Source organism: Copadichromis virginalis, linkage group LG3 (assembly GCF_057382275.1).
Source record: "Copadichromis virginalis isolate Kocher_CV1m ecotype Utaka linkage group LG3, C_Virginalis_male_GT1.1, whole genome shotgun sequence".
In the NCBI taxonomy this organism is placed as follows: Eukaryota; Metazoa; Chordata; class Actinopteri; order Cichliformes; family Cichlidae; genus Copadichromis; species Copadichromis virginalis.
This window is the reverse complement of record NC_140620.1, coordinates 34,783,835-34,804,603: the sequence shown is the minus strand read 5'-3', so window position 1 is coordinate 34,804,603 and position 20,769 is coordinate 34,783,835. Positions and strand designations below refer to the sequence as shown.

Sequence of the window (20,769 nt, the reverse complement as noted above, 5' to 3'; positions counted from 1 at the left end):
ACAATAATTTTCTTTGTAGTCAAATTTAAAATCAAAGAAATGCTCATTATTTCAGCGTAGATTAACTAAATTAAAAGAAAGAAATTTTGAGACAATGGGTAAAATGCAAATGAAAGCAATATAAAGAGAAATTGTTTCTGAACCTTTTCTTACAATTTCATCACTATATTAACTATTTTACTTACTTAGTTTAATTTTTTCCCAATAAATCAGCCCTCAGCTCTTTATTAATGCATTTTATTTAGCCACTGCTCTCCCCTTACTGAGTTCTCTCTAACACTCAAACTCCAGTCAACGTGTTAAAAATGTAAAAGTAGTAGTAGTTGTTGCTCTAATTTAAAGATTGAAACCTGAGATTACATCCACAATACACACACCTACATTTTACACATCATCTCTGAGATATCCACTTTTACTATTTCTGTGCCTCTAATTAAAAATATTGCCGTCAATATTTGGATCAAAAGTCAGTCTATCTTGAAGAAAAGGCAGCTGATGTCTTGTTTCATGTATTTTTATTCTCTATGCTATCTGCTTGGTATAAATAATCACTTACTTGTTTAGGTCATGCAGGCAGACGGTCCTTGAAAGATGTGAAGAATGAATATCCACAAAAACACGCTTGTCTCTCTATAAAATAAAACATGGTACAAAGTTCCTCCCACAGTGGAGTTTCCCAACGAGTTATACCGGTTATTCTTGTTCTGCCTGTTCGCTTTTCCTGGTATTTACTCTACATTTTAATTGCTGTTCACTGTTGCAAATGTTTTTGTATGCAGTTATCAATTTAACTACAGATTTAATCCAAGCAATTAATAAATACAGGCTGGGAATGACAACAACGTGCACTTTGGTGCAGAAATAATCTACCTTCCTACACAGATGCTGGTTAAAATGTACAAATAGAACTAGAACAATGGAAATACAAATAGAATAAATAAATAAATGGAGACAAAAATTGAAGTGTTAAATAGATTTATGTGCAAAAGAGCTATGAGCTTAATATGCTGGTTTAATATGTAAGATGACCTTATGTGCAAAAATTATTATGTTATCTTATATTATCTTGGGAAGAGGGATGATTGTTGTGGTCTTGAAGCATGTGGGGACGGTACTCTGGCTGAGGGAGAGGTTGAAGACGGGAGTGAGAACATCAGCCAACAACTAGCACATGCTTTAAGGACCCGTCCTGTCTGGTCCTGCTGCCTCAATACATTGAGGTCATCTAGCAGACTGCCTGCAGAGCTGATGGTGCTGATGTACCCGGTCACATATTCAGCATAGTCCTGTATATTGACAGAGCAGATCTCCTTGGTGGCTGCAGTTTGAAACACATCCCAGTCTGTTTGGGCAAAACAGTCCTGTAGGATGCTCTCAGACTCTGGGGTCCACAGTTTAACAGGTGTGATGATGACAGGGTTCGATTGTTTCAGTTTCTGTCTGTAAGCCGGGTACATGAACAGAGAGATGTAGTCAGACTGTCCAAAGTGGGGCTGTGGTGCAGCCCTGTATGCACCGTGTATGTTGCTGTAGACGTGATCCAGGGTGTTAAGTAATGTTGCTGCGAGATGCCACAAATCGTAAAATCTTTCATTGTTAAGTTTGTAGTCATTTTAAATCTGTAAACAGAGTAATTCATTCGAGGAAGCTCTGTGTCACAGAGGCCTTGATGAACACACCCATGGTTGTTGGGATGAATCATTCCCAGGTCAGAGCTGGATTTTTCTAATCCATCCTATGTGACACAAAGCCAGCTAAAAATATGCAGCAATGCTTTTCAGGTCATTTACAGTAATTGCATTAGGTAGTGGCATATCGGTATAAACACACCCAAATAAAGACAATAAACACCATCAGCAGCCAGCACACAGACTGGCTCCCTGATACCAGCACCTGTTAAAGCTTCAATTATTCCTAGCTTATGTAGAAGAAGAAATGAGGTGCTACCCGCTCCTGCTTCTGTTAGAAATATCACTGTTCCTACTCTGCTCTGTTTTGTTTCACTGGGTCACACTCATACTGTGTCATGACTCAGTCAGGTTCCCGCTGGACGCGTCCTGTTTAACCTTTCAGCTGAATGCCACACCAAACTCACGTGTTTCACACTTCCAGTACAATAAGTATTAATTCTATTGTTCTTGCTTGTTCTCTGCACGAGCGTTGCCAATATGCACGTGTGTAAACCTGGCACGCTGTCACAGCATTGCACTTTGAACTAGGAAGTCATTTTTACAATGACAATTTTGGTTTCCAGTAATTTTCTAAAACAGTTACCCCAAAAGAGATGACAGGTGAAACTGCTAGTGTAAAACTTCCTGGTATTTTTTGTTATTCAGCTCTTCACGTGCTATCTATAAATATACTGAACAGTGCTGTGGGTATAAAGACTGGTAAAGAGGGCCAGCTCTGTCTTGGCCAGTCCCCTAGACTCCAAAGAGGAAGATGTTAGCCAAGCAAAGGTTTATTATGGACAACACTGCAAACCCCCTGCATGATACTGCAGAGGCCCTGAGCAGCTCCTTCAGCAACAGACTCTTCCTGGCACTGTGTAGGAGACAGGTTCTTTATTCCTGCCTGTCTGGTTAGGCTCCTCCTACGCTCACCAGACAAAACATGACAGACATGCTTACCAAATCCTTGATGAGAAGGAAGAATGAGGCTTTGGGAATTTAGGCCACGTAGTGAAAAGATTGACAAACTAGCTCATGTGGACGTCAAAGTTCACTTCCAGTTGGATGACACAGTTTTATTTGTTTGAGCTATTAGCATTAATTTTTCAGTTTTTAGTGAAGTTTTATTTGGCTTAGTTGACTTACTTCCCTTACAACTACCAGAAAAAAATCACAGTTTGGTGTTAAAGTACTTCCTCGTACTCTGAAAGGCCTAAAGTGAAACTCCACACGTGTTCCCCTGATCCCCAACACAGCTGTCAGGAACAATGACAGAATGATAAATCATCTTGTAAACGTTTTCTCACGTGGCTGTTACGCCCATGTTTTTAGCCTGGCTAACTGTTCCTGTTGTGCTGCTCACAAATATGCAAGCCTTATTTACGTGTAACACACTTAAATATAAAGTCTGGAATTCTCGGGATTCAACACACTAACAAACTATTTCTTTGTTGATTTTCAAAGCAGACTAACCTGACATAACAAACAATATACTATCTCCATTCTGGAAGTAAGGAGCACAACCTGCCTGTTTTGTTAAGAAAGCTATTATGATAACTTCAAATATTCCAGTCTCAACTAGTTTGGGTCAAGTTAATGGTTGATATGACTTCAAACACTGAGGCGTCCTCCCTAACTGATGTGAAAAGCACCTGATAAAATACAGAACAGATTTTTGAGTTAAATTAAAAAAGTGATGCCTGTGAAACCAGTTCAAACCTGCTTCCTGTCAACATTATGCCAGTGTGATTGCGTAAAAGGAAGCAACGATTCAATATTAATAACTATAAATGATTAAAAAAGGAAACCCAGAATGGACAAAAAATGCAAGTAGTAAAAAGGGATTTTACATGATTAAAGCAACTGACATGGAAAAAGAGACAGAACAAAGTACTTTCATTATTATTATACATATTGGTTACGCTCATCAAAGAAAAAACACAAGAACAACAAAAGCAAACACTCTTCCATCACTTTGGACGCCAGTATTTGTCCCAAAATGAACAATGTTGGACTCTGTGGATAAAAGGCAGTAGACAGAATTTAGAAAACAAGAAAGAGCTAAAACATTGTATTTACTTCTTTCTAATCAAAACCATAAATTAGATCAGCGGACTCAAATGTTACTGAACCTCTTCTGAAAGTTCACAACTGTATTTAAAAAAAAAGATAGCATATAGTCAAAGTCAAAGTCAAATTTCTTTATATAGCACATTTACGACAGCAACCGTTGACCAAGGTGCTGTACAATTAAGACAATTAAAAGAAATAAAAACATGACAAGAGTTAAGAAAAAGAATCATAAAATTAGAAGATTTGAGTGAGAAATAAGATAAATAAAAGTAATACAAACTCATTCTGATTTAAAAGCCAAGGAATAAAAGATACAGCAAATGAACAACAATCAACTACGTATTCTTACTAGGTGACGTCAACATTTTTTAATGAGTGAATGAGTCACAGCTCATTGTTTGGTGACTTAACAAAAATAAAAACACATTCCTCTGAAGATGGTCAGGTACAAGTACTGAAAGTGAACAAGCATGAATGAAGAAACAGCCAAGAAACAAACAAACAACAACAACAACATTTATTTTTCACTTCCCGTTTTACACTTTCAAGTAAAAGATCCATGCAGGATCAGTCCCCTTCCTGCTGACATGTAAGAACTGAAGTCTCTCTCACAGGTTGAGACAGTGGTTCCCAAACTGTTTTTGCTAACCCTCCTTTGTTGTAAAAGAAAAATGTTGCCCCCCCCCAACCTAAACACCCCCGCACAAACACATCCTCCAACCACACACACCCATATTTTGTTTTCAAACTCCATTGCAGTTTATTTCACACCTCAAACATTTAGTAAACAATTAAGCAAATAGACGTAAACAGCAATAAATTACAGGTAGTAATAAAATAAATTACTAACTCTTTTATGATACGTCAGGGGTCGGCAACCCTGGGCACGCGTGCCACAGCTGGCACGCAAAGGGTTAACTGATGGCACGTCCATAGCTGGAGAAGTTCAGTAACATTTGAGTCCGGCCCACCATCGATGGTGATTTTCCGTTGTTATGGGTAATGAGTTTTTTTTTCTTTTAGTAACGGTATAAACAATGAAAGCTGGTGGATTGGCCAGATGCTGGCAGATGTGTAAAAATAAGTCAGTTGTTTGGTGGTGGCTATGGTGGAGCTCCCACAGAGGCCAGCAGGTGGATGAAGGAAAGAGAAGGGAAGGAGGAGGAGAGACCCGAGGCGGCCTTCAGTCCGAGTGTCAACTGAACTTCAGGTAAGAAGTTATGACCTGCAGTCTATCTGGGTCAGATGATATAAACCAAGTTTAGGTGGAGTTTATTTTCGTTGTGCTGACTTTTTACAGTCAGTTACAATGACTCGCACTGCGTACTAGCTAGCAATTAGGTGGGTGCTATGATGTTACTGATAGTGAACTTTATTTTATTCATAAGGTTAGTTAGTAGAGTTGCCAACCGTCAGGTAAAAAACGTAATCGTCCTGTATTCAGAGAAAATATTACGCGTTTTGTATTGAGCTGAAAAGTAACACAGTTTGTCCTGCACGTCAGATAGGATAAAAAAGACACAAAGCTGGATTTATTCTGTCTTTGCTGCATAGCTGCCTCTTCTTCTCTCATTCTCTCCCCCTCTCTCTCCTATTTCTACTTCAATCATGAAATGATTTCGCGCTAAACAACAGCAGCACGTTTAAGCTTGATCAGCTGCTGTTAGAATTTATTTCATATTAATTTCCAGTATCAGCTGATGTTTGCTGGAGCCACAGCTGTAAACCTGCTGGTCATGATATCTGTTTGGTTATCTGGTGAGAGGTAAACATGAAGATAAAACCAGGAGATGTCCTTACTGAATCATCAGAGCTGAACAGGTGATGGAGAAACAGGTTTACCTTTTAGGTGACATGAATGAGTTGAAGGGAAGTTATGAACTGTTTCTGAGAGACAAATAACACCAGGATCCTTTTTTATGTAGCTGACAGCTGGTAACTGTGCAGGGGAGGGTCTAGCAAAGTTTTGCCAGGGGCCAGGTAGGGCATTAACAGGGAAAAGGGGGCACAAAGAAATACTTTTCTTTCTTATTCTCATTTAAAATGTCTAGCTTTTATTAAATAATTATCTGAATCTTACAACCAAAGTTTTTATCTGACGTAAAATGTATAGAAATCATACATATACCAACAAGACTGTACATCACTGTCACAACAGCGTTTGTTTTCATTCAAAGGCTTTATGAAACTGATGTTATTGTACTCGGCCCTGAAAATCTTAGAAATATGGTATCTAACCAGATTCTTACCCTGGATGGCATTACCTTGGCCTCCAGTAACGCTGTGAGGAACCTTGGAGTCATTTTTGACCAGGACATGTCCTTCAACGCACATATTAAACAAATATGTAAGACTGCTTTCTTCCATTTGTGCAACATCTCTAAAATTAGAAATATCCTGTCTCAGAGTGACGCTGAAAAACTAGTTCATGCATTTATTACTTCCAGGCTGGACTACTGTAATTCATTATTATCAGGATGTCCTAAAAGTCCCTGAAAAGCCAGTTGATCCAAAATGCTGCAGCAAGAGTCCTGACAGGGACTAGAAAGAGAGAGCATATTTCTCCTGTTTTGGCTTCCCTTCATTGGCTTCCTGTTAAATCCAGAATTGAATTCAAAATCCTGCTCCTCACATACAAGGTCTTAAATAATCAGGCCCCATCTTATCTTAATGACCTTGTAGTACCATATCACCCTATTAGAGCACTTTGCTCTCGCTCTGCAGGCCTACTTGTTGTTTCTAGAGTATTTAAAAGTAGAATGGGAGGGAGAGCCTTCAGTTTTCAGGCCCCTCTTCTGTGGAACCAGCTTCCAGTTTGGATTCGGGAGACAGACACTATCTCTACTTTTAAGATTAGGCTTAAAACTTTCCTTTTTGCTAAAGCATATAGTTAGGGCTGGACCAGGTGACCCTGGATCCTCCCTTAGTTATGCTGCAATAGATGTAGGCTGCCGGGGGATTCCCATGATGCCTTGAGTTTTTCCTTTCCAGTCACCTTTCTCACTCACTATGTATTAATAGACCTCTCTGCATTGAATCATATCTGTTATTAACCTCTGTCTCTCTTCCACAGCATGTCTTATTCTGTCTTCCTTCTCTCACCCCAACCGGTCGCAGCAGATGGCCCCGCCCCTCCCTGAGCCTGGTTCTGCCGAAGGTTTCTTCCTGTTAAAAGGGAGTTTTTCCTTCCCACTGTCGCCAAAGTGCTTGCTCATAGGGGGTCATATGATTGTTGGGTTTTTCTCTGTATCTATGAAGCGCCTTGAGGCGACTTTTGTTGTGATTTGGCGCTATATAAATAAAATTGAATTGAATTGAATGGCTTTAATACCTGGTGGGCCGGTCTTTAGTCAAAATGCCAGAGGCTGATTTTTTGACCCAGTCCAGCCCTTTGCACGACACACAGTGAACTAATCTGAGAGGGTGCATCAAAAAATAAATGGCCTGGCCAGCGGTGCACATCGCAAATTAGCTCGCATAGACCTCTTAAAATGAGGGGTTTTAAGATGGGCATTGACTTGCTTTTGGAGCCAGCCTTAAGTGGCCGCTAGTATCGATTTATCAATTTATTTATAAAGGTGTTGTTATTGCCGTTTGTAATGGACAATAAATAAAAAATTTTAAAATATGGATGTTAGAGTTGATGCTTTCGAGATTGTGCTAAGATATATATATATAACCACTGCTTTTATGTGTCCTAATATGGTTGTGATTGTGCAGAAAGAGCGTGACGATTAGCAGCTTTATTTTCGGGTTTAGAAGTGCTAACATAAGATGTAGGAAACAGTCTCATCGCTATAATATTTCATTGCACACAAGAAACCACGAGTTCTTGTTTTTCTAAGTTTAGCAGGATTGCTTACTTCTGCTTTTGTGTTTAAAGGTCATGCCTAAATGGTGTGACTTGAGATGTCACGCCATATATGATGTCAGGAAGTGTCTAACAAACACACCCACACACATGCATATGCGGGTCGTGTCCAAATTCATGGGCTGCATCCTCCCGAGGACGCATTTGTAGGCCGATTATGTCACAGCGATGTGCCGAAGGCTGTCCTCCTTTTCCCTGAATTTGAAGGATGGGTCGGGTGTGTCCTTCGTGGCCTACCATATCCCAGAATTCATAGCGCGGCCCAGCCAAACTCCAGTTTTCAACAATGGCGGTCGCTACTAAGTTTTTAATATTACTCTTATCAATCTTTCTGGGTCACAAAATAAACTTTTAACATATTTTCAGGCGAGAAAGTAGTTGTGTAAACTTCAAATATCTGCTCGGTTTATCAAGATATCGCATATTTGCAAAAGCGCTCCAACATTTTCAGAGACGTCTGTTACCCACCAGCTCGATAGCTAGCTGAGAGCTTGAGGGTCACTAGAGCCGCAGAGAATGGTACAACTCCCGGCACATAAATCTCAGATCACCGTGGAGTTTCGCTACTCAGGTTAAACGTAATATGTAAGTTAGTTAACTTAGACAACCTAAATGTTATTGTTTGGCTTTTTCAGCATTTTATTTGTTTGTGAGTAAATCGGTTTGGCTCAGATAAAAGTTATTACTAGAGTAGATAAAATAAAACTTTATTGGTGGTTTTCACACAGCTGAATAAATGGCAAACAGAAAATTGATTAAACAGAAGTGTGAGATGGTCGAGAATTTACGCCAGTGTCCTGTTATATTTTACATAGCAAGGAGCAGACGGCCGAGTTGATTAAACTCCACCGAGACGGCGGTGACGCAAATCTGAAGGCTAGACCGTCCAATTCCACAGCTGTTTACTTCCGGCCTACCCGACCTTCTGAGGACCCGGCCCACGTAGACCGCGAAGGCCGGGTCCTCAGGAGGATGCAGCCCATGAATTTGGACACAACTATACACACAGACAACCTCACGCATGCACGCTTCAGACTGCCACGTGATTTGTTGAACTGTGTATAGCTGCTGTGGCACTTTTACCACCAGAAGATGCTGTTAGTGAACTCTAATTTCTTTTTCTGTCAGCTTGTTGTTGTTTGTAGCATTACAAACAAGCGATGCCAACAGGAAGTTGCAGAGTGCCCTCTGGTGTACACACTATGTAACATCAGCAATCATAATATGGTCAAAGGGTGTTTCTCCTATCAGTACTTCTTATCAGATTTTTATATCTCGTCAGTTATAAATTCCAATACCAGTGGCTCTTCCAATAGCTACTAGAAGTCAGTAATTTAAGCCCATTGGTAAATTGGTGGGCTTTACAACTCATCATGTTGGACATTAACAAGTATGATAATTTATTTGGTTTATAAATGTGTTGGAGGTGTGGTGTTTTGAGGATGACAAAAAATGGAAATTATCTGTCTGCATTGACCAATCAGCTAATCAGTTAATTATTTCAGCTATACTGCATAGTATCTGTGCTTCCTATTTCCTCCTAAATGCAAAAACAGGTAACGACCTTGTTACATGCCAAGAGGTGTGGCTTTGCTTTTGTGTTCTATTTATCTTTCAGGTGTCAAGCCTCCACCTATTGGCCAGTTCGAAGTTGATTGGCATGTGTCTGTTGGCTGGTCTGGGCCCAGGTGGCCAATCACACGCTGAGGATCACTACAAATGAGCAGCTCCTTAGCCAGCTGATGGCTGCTGGCGTCTGCTTTGACAAACATTTGCGAACAGGCTTCTTTGTATTGTGCGTGGTGGGAGGCTGGACAGGTAAGCTGGGGTACCCTATACACTGGTTGTAGGTTTTACTCTGTTAGTCACACTAGGTTATGCGGTTGATGCCACTCTTGTATGTTTTCACTGACCTTTTGTCGAGTAGCTAGGTAGGCCTTTTGTTTTGCATTTTTTCTTTCAGTTAGGCCCTGGAAGCTATCGACCTCTTTTTGTTTTATTACTTTCTTTGTTTTGGATCAACCGCCCAGTCCTCCTCCCCCACCTCTTTTCTGTTGTTAAGTTTTACTATCCAGGCAAGCAACCAATAAATCCTGCCTGATACTTAACTGTTCTGCTGTCTCCTTCCTACCTTTGCCTCCACCATGGTGGGGGGGACGTAACAACCTGAAAATTGTGAAAAAATTAGGCTGTCTGACTTTTGGTGTTTAACTTCTAAACCACTAACCCTAATATTTAAAACTATTTAAGTTATCATGAAAAAAACAAAACAAAACTCTGCTGTAGCCCCACTGCAGTTGTTGCAGTAGTTGGCAAGTGAAAGAGGTACTGATGCTTAATCCCTTGTTTGTTTTTCATCCAGATAAACCCACAGAACAAATGAGATTTTCTGTCCATCTCCCCAGAGAGAGCCTTCGCCGACTTCCTGTTCGCTCACACCGTCCTTCATCTCGTTGTGATGAATTTCATTGGCTGAGGCAAACATGTAAGTGCGTCTAAGTGTTCCACGACACAATGGAGGCTATGCCATGGTTTGATGGTGGAATTTCAGCCAGCGGTGTTGGGGATCTTGTCAGATTTGACGGTATTGTGAATGCTGAAAAGTACCATTAGATTTTGATTCACCATCTAATACCATCTGACCTAAATGTTATTGAAGCGGTGTCAGAGCATTTTGACAGACAACAGAACAAAAGGCAGTCAACATCCAAAGCTTTGAATGGCCTTCAAGAAGCCCGGAGAACTGCTAGATGAAAGCTTGCCCGAAAGAGTTCAGGCTGTGTTGCAGAATAAAGATGGTCATACTAAATATTGACTTTGAAGCTTGGTAGGATTATACAAGGCCCTTATTTGCATTATATGCAGTATTTCTGTATGTATTTAAACATGCTTACTATTTCTCATTTCCCTGGCAAAATATAAAGAAAATAGTGGTGACTCCACACTTTTGCACAGCACTGTATTTCTGTGCATCCCCCCACCCCCCAACTTCTGCAGCTTCTTATACACAGTAGGATTGTTCAAATCTGGCTTTTCAAATGACCATTTAGTGCTGGTTATTGCAAAGAGACATCCTTTCTTCTTTTCAAGGGTAGCAGGGAAGAAACTTCTAACATCCAAATGGGTGTGGTAAAGGACTCCAGGCTCAGTGGTGGAACACACATCTTTAGAAGTTGTGCATTTCCATTTTATGCCACAGTCCAAAATGTCCCCCCCCCCCCCCTTTTTTTTTCTTTCTTTCTAACTTCGGGGTCTAAGCTTAAGCATATTCAGTTCTACATAAAGAAATGAATAATGTATTAATGTGCCAAGACTCAGTTTTAATTGGAGTGGATTTACGGCAGTATTGAAAAGTGTTCCATAAAAATGCAGCAATTTTTACTGCAGAATTTAGGGGTGTGAGAATAATTGCACAGATCCACATCCAGTCATATTTAATCATTCTAATTGAAAACCATGTGGTGAATGACTGCTTTAAGTCTTAGACATCAGCAGACACTTTGTGTTTTCCCTGGAGATGCTCCCACAGACTTTTACTGCAGACACCTGGGGTTCTCTCCACCTTTTCTCTGCCTTCACCTTTCAAGGTACAATGCATCCAAGTGTCCAATTAACTTTAAACAGCGACACTAGAAGGACCCTAACTCCCACACATTTCTTTCAAGGTTGAAGTGAATCTATTAGGATTAAAGCCTAGACTTCTCTTATTTTTAAAATGAATACTTAGAGTCAGAGTCTGGATAATGAAATGTGTAACTGTTAAACAGAACAATAGAACAGAACAAAACAAGACCCCCCCCAGGAATCCAAACAGCGAAAACAGTCACAGAACCATCAGGCACAGGGGCCCCTGGCACACACAGGGCTGAACCGGCAGGCACGTGGGCCTCTGGAAAACACAGAGCAGACTGCAGCTGCGCAGAGCACTGACCCTGCTCAGGCAGCGACAGCCAAGTGCAGTCCTCAGCTGGGTTCTTAGCTCCCAGGGGTCGAGAGTGGGCTGAGGGCTGAAACTCAGCCTCTGGGGAGGCCCTGGAGTGAGTCACAGCCAGCTTTTGAGGAACCTTTCCATTGTTAACAGGTTTGTCTCTCTGCTTAGAAACAGTGGTTGAAAAACAGTCGTTTCAGGGTTGTGCTGACCTAGCCCTAATAACAGGAGGGGGTAAAGGCAGGATAGATGGTAAGTGGCCTGTAGTTGTATAGCGCTAGTCCCTAAGGACCCCAAAGAGCTTTACACATCCAGTCATCCACACATTCACACACAGGTGACAGTAAGCTACATTGTAGCCACAGCCACCCTGGGGCGCACTGACAGAGGCGAGGCTGCCGGACACTGGTGCCACCAGGCCCTCTGACCACCACCAGTAGGCAACGGGTGAAGGACACAACGACCGAGACTGTTGGAGCCGGGGCTCGAACTGGCAACCTTCCGATTATAAGGCGAACTCCCAACTCTTGAGCCACGATCGATAGGTGGTGCAGCTAATGACTGAACTGAGGAGTGAACTAATGGGTGGACAGTAGACTGTGCAGGAGAGAGAACTACAGTCTGGGAAGTAACTGACACAAAGTTACCAGGGTAAACGGAGTCACTAGAAATTAATTTGGGCTTAGAAGGGGCAAAACAAATAGTCCTTAATAGTGCGTGCATTAGAATGCAAAGCAGTCTCAGAAGAAACAGTCTTTACACCACTTGGCTCTGGAGCGACAAAAGTTGCACAGTCTTTAGAGCCCAGAGAGGTGTAATTATTCTCAAAATGAACACTCATTTTATTATCATGAACCAGAGGAACACAAGCTCTGGGGTTCATAAAGCTGGCGTTAGCAGCCTTGGGGAAAACAGTCTGTTTATCCCTTGACACAAAAGGCGGCAGAATGGAGTCTTTGTCACTCACCCCCGCTGGACGTTCCTGAGGGAAGTTAGACAAACCAGTTATCACAAAAATTGCATTGCAGGAGTAGATGCACGGTTGCATTATCTTAGAGGTGCAGAGAGCAACCTTTAACAAGTGTCTGACATTGTCATAAATATAGACAGAGAAGCAGAACTAGGTAGAAAGCTTGCTGTGTTTTAAAATAGTTAATTTGTAGATTGCCCACACACATAGGAAATGAAGGCTTAAATTAAGAAAGAGACAGAGTTAGGGTGCATGATCATAAAAGGAGCTGTTTTGATCAAAACTGTGCATGAGGGGCGCAGGGGACACAGAGGGCTGAAGAACAGGAAAGTCAGATGCTGAAAACAAAAGTTATAAATGTAACAGACTGAGGGAGCGCCCCTCAGATCTGCAGGAGGCTGTACATATCTCCCTTCTGGAAGGTTTTCTTGAATAAAGCATACATTTTGAATACACTGAGTTTGCGTCTTCTTTATCCAGCCTGAGAGCAAAAGAATTGGGTCTCAGCATCCGCTGACCCCGTAAGAGTCTAGTACAATTCAGAATCAGAATGTCTTTATTGTCATTGTCACAGGTACAGTGAAATTAAAAATGGTCCCCGATCAGTGCATCATCCCTAACAATATCAAAATATAAATAAAACAATAACATTCAATAAAATTGATAAATAAAAGTGATAATAGGAATAGTATTAGCAAACATTCACATACATTCCCACAAGAGTGGCGTAATGGACATCTTTTTTTGCAGTATTCAGACGTGTTATTGCAGTTGGATAAAAACTGTGTTTGAGTCTATTAGTCCTTACACCGATTGCTCTGTGTAAGGGGATCTGAAAAGAGCGGGGAATTTTAGGGGTTATTTTGCTGGCAAGGTCAAACTGGCTAAAAATGTCCCTTCTGAGATCATCACAAATGTTTCCAGGAAATAGATGACCATAAAAGGTCTTGTAGCAGAAGCAACAACTGTCAAGCAACAACTGCAGAAGTAACAACAGCACAGTTCAAACATGGAGTCCCCAGGATGTGAGGTATCTTTTATAATGGTTTGAGCTTTTTTAAGACAGCGGGTATTGTTTAGATCTTCCAGTGTGGGGAGAGGGCAGCCAGTGTTAATGACCCCTTGGAGTGCTTTCCTCTGAGCCACTGTGCAGCTAGTGTACCAGATGCATATTGCAAATGTACTGTTTATAAGATTGAGGAAACCTGCAGTCAGCTGAGACTGAAGAAGTCACTTGGAGGAGTGACGAAACGTTTCTCCCACAAAACGCTACGTCCAGATGAACAGAATCAACTTTTGGAGACGCCAGAGTTACATCTTTATAAAAGCATTGCTGCTTATCATTAGACATATCATAAAGAGACATTATAAACATTATAAACAAACAAAGTCAAAGATTTCATAAAAATCAGAGAAAAGCTGTTAAAATAATCAGCAGAACATCAACACAACATTCATCAAATTCTAATTCAAATCTAAAGAAGTGTTCCTTACAGTGTCATTACAATCTGGCATTTATGTAGTTAACGTCTGAAGCATCTGTATCTGCCCAGTGGTCACATGACAAAGGGAAATTTTATATATGGTGGAATCTGGAGTCTGTGTTTGCACAACACAGAACACTTTCTTGTTAAGCGTCAAACTTGAAGAGGAAACATGCAGCGACTCTTTATACTCACGCTCAGCCTGATACCATGGATCCCAGGTATTCAATGTGACTGTGTGCATTTGATTAGAGAAGTTAGACAAAAAAGATTTTCAAGCTGTTTTCAGATTAGGTAGAGGATCATCAGGGGGTCCTTTGTCCCTCTTTGGGGGGTTACTCCCACTGGGTTTAAATCTGGGACTCTCCACTATTTGACCCTTAGAACTGAAAAAGCTTCTCGGATGAGAGGTGAAACATCTTCAGGCAACTTAAATAAGTCCAGACGCTTTTCTTTCCAAGCTCCTTAGACTAAAGCAGGAAACTGTGCTTTGTAACAAAGGAAACTGAAGCGGATTAATATGGTGCAAGTGTTGCCAAAGGCCACACCTTTTATTTATAGATAACAGGTGTCCGATGTGAGCAACTGCTCTGTTAAAGTTGTGTCATGACTAAAAGTTTCATTTTAAATTGGTGTTTAACATTTAATGATTTCCACTTCTTGTCAGCTGTTCTCTGCTGGGTGACCACTCAGAAGGAGTTTATTGGCCCGGAGGGTGGATCCCTCACTGTCCAATGTCAATATGGTTCTCACTATGCTGACCATGTCAAATACTGGTGTCATGGGGGGATGAGAATTTTCTGCGAGATCTTGGCCCGAACTCACGAGACCTCCTCGGCCAATCCAAGTAAAGACAAAGTGAGCATTTTTGACGACCCGGCCCGGTTGATGTTCACAGTGACCATGAACGACCTGAAAGAGACGGACTCTGGGTGGTACTCGTGTGGTGTGGAATTAGCATCAAGCGCTGATGACGTGGCTTACACTAAAGTGAAAGTGTTTCATGGTGAGTAATGGAGAAATTTTGAGATGATAAACATTTATTAGCCCACAGTTTTAAAGAAGTTTGTTGCATTTTCATGATCTCTGCAGGTGTGTCAGTTGTGAACAGCATGGTGAGTGGGGAAGAAGGAAGTAGTCTCACGGTTCAATGCCTTTACACTCAGAGATTCAGGTATTTGGTTTTCCTTTGGAGGATTTTATCCACATTTTATCCTTTAAAACCCTTAGAACTGTCCTTAAAGAAGCACTGACCACACTTCAGTAAATGTGGGAATTTGTCCAAAAACTTTCATTGGTATCAAACGCTGGTGGACAGTGAGCATTCACTGACTCTCCTGTGACTGCCTGTCAACAGACTAAGTGAGAAGAAGTGGTGTCGGAGCGGAGACCGGAGCTCCTGTCTGTCGACAGGTTCTGAAAGGAGTTACGAAGATACTTCAGTGACCATCAGCGATGACAGAACTGGGGCTTTCACTGTAACCTTAAAGAAGCTGCAGATGAGAGATGCTGACTGGTATTTATGTTCTGCAGGGCAGCAGCAAGTAGCCGTACAGGTTCAGGTCAGACCACACGGCTCTACTAGTAAGTTGATAAAGAGCCTTTCATATTTTAGACATAAAAAAACATAACAAATTACACTTTTGAGCTTTGCTGTCTAACTGACTCGAAACTGTGATAATTAAACTTCATTATGGATTTTCTGTGTGCTGATATCATCAAGGATGATTTTTTTTTTCATCACAGGGAGTCTAGAGTTAGTCAACATCCTTATGTTGAATAACTCTAGACTTCCCTCTCTAGAAATGCACCCCGTATATTTTTATTGCTATTCAGCCAACATTTAAAAGATTTATGATGCAAAAATCACATGTAACGCAGTTGGCTGTAAAAGAAATAAAAAGAGCAACACAGCTGATGGCATGCACTAAGAGGAAAAGAGAAACCTGTATTCAGATAAAAACATTGCTATTTTCTCTCTCTGTTTCTATAAATATTAAGTGCTTCTCTCAAAATCAGCATGTGGTGCATTAATTAGACTAAGTCTAAATCATGATAGAATGTGTTATCAAGGAAAACTGGGTGACAGGTAACACAATTGACAATTCTTTAGTTTTAGGCCCTCGCTAACATGTCACCTCTAAATGCAGCCTAGTGTTAATTTGAATAGCAAAACTCTACATTTAGCTAAATGGCCAGGAAAAAATAAATGATGGAAACGGTTGATTTTTAAAAAATTAATTAAAAACAACTATGATATTTATCATTGCCTGAAATGAATGTTTGGCTGATAAAGCTCGTTGACATGAAATTGACCTGTAACTGTAGAACGAACCAAAAATTGCTAAAATGCTAAACAGACATAGTCTGAGATTGTGTCATTATTGTGTATCATCGGTTGCAAATGATTTTAACAAACATAATGCCATTTTGTGTTATAGACAACATTATTTTAAGTGAAAGAAAACAAACTAAGACCCTTCCCATGTTTCACAGTCCTTACATGCTAATACAGGCATATTTACCATCTCTGTGTTCTTAGGTTAGAGTAATAGCAACATTTCCAAGACAAATAAATGATTGCAGCTTATCATTTGCATAACCTATTAGCATTTTAAATCATGCATTGTAGTTTTTTTGTGATTGCTTGGCATTTTCTCCATGTTACCTTGTAGCTGCTGAAATGGGAAGAAGCAGCTTTAAAGATCAATATGTGTTTGTGACAGATGGCAGAGGCTCTCAAGTCTCTACTTGTTCAGGGTATCGATTATTAAAAGTCACCTATGAATAATATTGATGTTAGGATGCTGGAAACACTCTTTACCTATCACAGCATATTTACAGAGTTGTTACAATATCTTTACCTTCAAAAACAGAGCCCGTGACATCCCCACCTACTCCGAGTCAGCCCTGGAACCGTTACCGGTAAAAGTCAGCACTTCTTTATTTTCACTTTAATGGATGTCGAAGGTGGATTGTCTGCTCAGTCTGCTTTGTGCCTGCTTCCTAGTTACATGTTGGAGTCTATAGTGGGGTGTTCGTCTCTCCTGCTTCTAGTGGGCTTGGCTGTATTGGCAAGAAAGATACTGCGCAGTAAGGCAACTTAATATTCCTTTGAATTTTAAATTGTTATTAAGTGTGTGTGTGTGTGTGTGTGTGTGTGTGTGTGTGTGTGTGTGTGTGTGTGTGTGTGTGCATGCATCAGCCACAAATTCTATATATAAATAAAGATTTATACAATATAACAAAATGCATTAAATATATCTGACTACTAATTCGCATTTATATTTTGGGCATTCTTTCTAGAGAAGGCTTCTTCACGCTTTAAGCAGACGGAAGAGATATTCCCTGTAAGCCCCCATTATCATGGCCATCTCTGATCTATTACACTCCTTAAGAAACACAATTATCAGGGATATTTTTTAATGATTAGATCACTCATTCTCCTTTCTGTCAATTACAGGATAATCCAAAGGGCATGAGAGACCTGCAACGAAGCAAGTAACACATTAAGTGTTTGACAACAAGGGTACAATGAACCTACTTGCTTACTAAGATCATTTTGTGAATTGTTAATTGTTACTCTTTGTAACTGAATGTAATTTTTCTATTAATTTGCCACATAGAACATATGGTCTTTGGTCCAGTTTTTTTACCAAACCAAACCACGTCTGAACAAAGCTATATGTTCTGCTTCCTGCAATATAAATTTGGCACATTATAGACTTGGCTTATATAGACTCAGTATTTTAGACTCAATAAAATAAATCAAAATACACGTGTATAATTATATGGGACTTTTTATTTATGTACCAGACTCTATATATTTTTGCAACCTGTGACCTTTTTGCTCATTATAGGGGTCTTATGACAAAGTAGCATTTAGGTGGAAATCTATGCGTAAAACTTTCCTTTTTAGTTACACTTCAATAGACCTAGAGTGTTTGGGGCTTCCCATGATGTACTGATGGTTTCTTCTTCACTACACTTTTTTCACTCTCTCTGTGCTTACATGCCACTTTGCATTTAATCATCATTATTAATCTCTGGCCCTCCTTCACTGTGTATTTAATTTGTCCTGTCTTGCTCAACAAAGCGGTCAGTGCAGATGTCTTCCCCTCCCTGAGCCTGATTCTGACAGGTTTCTACCTGTTAAAAGGAAAAGGGAGTTTTTCCTTCCTTGTTGCAAAGTTCTTGTTCAGGGTTAGCTCATTGTAGTTATATATAACACCTCGAGGCGAGTGTTGTGATTTGGACCTAGATAACTAAAATTAAACTGAATTGAATCTGCCAACCAAAGTTGCAGCTGAAGAGAAGGAACACTCACTTGGGGTTTAAGTGTTTGTGTTTCACAGATGGTGTATATGGACACTATAGTTTAAGTTGGGCTCTGCTTTAGTTTCTACTACTGCTGAGAGACATAATGCAACTGAGTAGGGAGTTTTGGTACTGTATTTGCTCAAAAGGGCCAAAAGTGCAAAAATGATGTCAAGTACTGTCAAGAGCATGACAGCGCTGCAGGTGGTGATATAATCTTGTCTGTATTAAAAGGCGGGCCAATCAGAAGCCTAGGAGGAACTATCACCAACACTGCACATTCTGACATCGAAGAAGGAAATAGAGACCCACGCCTTTGATGTCTGGAAGCCGTTTTCCTTGTCCACATGTGAACACATAAAGTAACTTTCTAAAACCTTCACCCTGTAAGCAGTTTTCCAAAGTGCTGTTTTCAGTTATCTAAAAAGCTGTTTACATGTGGATGAAACACACAAAAAAGCTACATTTTCTTATGTAAGTGTAGACAGACCCACACAGAGCTCTCTTTAATTGTCTTTAATGCATCCACGAGTGCAGCAGTTCCAAGAGGAAGCAACTGTTACATGTCAATGAAACTACTACCAATTAAGAACAAAACTGACTAGTTCAACATTGTAAGACTTTTTTTTTGTTATCATAAGGCAACATAATTATTGCAGTCAATTAAAATAACATGTTAACACTGATGGTTCCCAAGAAATCATAAAGCCTGCATATATAATGTACATATGAAGTGGTAATGTTTTCAGCTCCAAACTGCTGCTTGTTGCTACAAAGACCAAACAGAAAGAATATCCAATGTAAACAGTAAATCTTGTCTGCCCAAAAAGCTCATGAGACCCAGAGGGGGAAAATGATTTCAGTTTTTGCTACTATTAGTGGAACCAGACTGCACTGTTTCATATGTAATATCGTCATAATAATATGGCTAATTAACACATTTAGACATGGATATAGTCTGACTGAAAATTTGTGAAGGAAAATGTACATGACGTTAGCGTAGTTGTGAAAATAGGATGTCGGCGAATTAACTCTGAAAGGAACAGCTCTGCATTTTATGCTTGAAGTGTCTGTTCTCATACTGAACCACAAACCGGGCTTTAGAATTGTAAATTGAACAAGCTAATGAGCCCATGATTCAACTAGACCTTGAAAATATTATATTAATATTTAGCTCACCTTCATTTGAGGGGTAAAAAATATCAAAATTCAAAGAGTCAAGATTCATTCACTGTGCCATACCAGCACCTATGTTCAGGCATGGCAGGTGATACTTTTGTTTATGAACTGCAGCCTTTTAACAGGAAGAAACATGCTGTGGAAGATAGTCAGAGATTAATAACAAGTATGATTCAATGCAGAGATGTCTATAGTAAGTGACCGATGGTGATGTGTCCTGTGTGTCGAAGCTTTGAAGCGTGAGTCGAGTAATCTCGGGGGAGTTTTTGTGAGGCTTGCTTTGATTACATATACAGTGATGTTCGAGGCCTCGTGGGCAGTCCGTACCATGTGACTGATTTAGGAACTGGCTCGCTGGTTTGCGCCAGATTAGACATAAAATGGGCAGCAAAACACAGCTGATTCCCCATCACTTTGTGTTGTGGAATTGGATTACGTACGTGCTACATAGATACTTGAGCAATTCTACTTGATGGAACGAGCAAGGAAGAGAAGATTTTCTCCTGTCTGGCAACATTTTCATCTCATCTCTCCTAATAAAGTATGCGCACAGTAATAAATATCACGAATGATAAGTACCATAATATAAATGAACAACACCACAGATTCCTATAATCTGATTTCTGTCTTTTAGTTTATTAAAGAGTGAAGCGTCACACACTAGTTTGTGTCATGATTACACAGTTACACAATCATACCAAAACTCTGTCCTGATAGTTTCCACTTTCTCTTTTGTATCAGACATACTGAGACAATATTCATGATAAATAACCATGAAAACAATTTATTTGTTCAGTTTAGAGGTTTACACATCACATTATTATAATCACAGAGCCTGTTTCACTTGAATCGTCCACTTGATGGCGCAGTAGAGCAAATGAATCATCACAGTGCTTCAAACCATGAGTCGACCAGTTGGATGGAAAGCTTCAGTTCACCACAAGGCTTCATCTCACCATCACTAGGTACAGCCTATGCTCAGTGATGTATGCAGCGCTTTAAAGGGCAGCGATGCCAAGCTTTTAAATCACCTTGTGTTGAACTCGGAGCTGAAGCTGGAGTGATAGCGTGTTCATTTGTTTATTTTCTTTCTTCAAACTGCAGATCTGACTGAGTCATTTGAACCATTTATGAAGAATTTTGATAGGCAAAAAGCGATCAAAGCAGAGGTATGAGGTCATAGATTGTGGTGCAGAGCTGCGTTCAGCCATGCAAACACATGCAAAGTTTTATGCCTGATGCAAACAGTTTGCTGACATCTGGGTACTCTTTCCTTT

At 40.2% G+C, this 20,769-nt stretch overlaps 1 protein-coding gene across 1 annotated transcript; it reads left to right on the top strand.

The window, feature by feature from the left end:
• Positions 1–14,741: 14,741 nt before the first annotated feature.
• LOC146714315 (CMRF35-like molecule 7) lies at positions 14,742–17,731 on the top strand. Its single transcript, XM_085452727.1, has 7 exons — positions 14,742–15,002; positions 15,089–15,170; positions 15,354–15,580; positions 16,873–16,921; positions 17,007–17,089; positions 17,303–17,346; positions 17,460–17,731. The coding sequence occupies exons 1-7, from the start codon at positions 14,786–14,788 to the stop codon at positions 17,499–17,501; spliced, it is 744 nt and encodes a 247-aa protein (XP_085308853.1). The 5' UTR covers positions 14,742–14,785; the 3' UTR covers positions 17,502–17,731.
• The last annotated feature ends 3,038 nt before the right edge of the window (positions 17,732–20,769 follow it).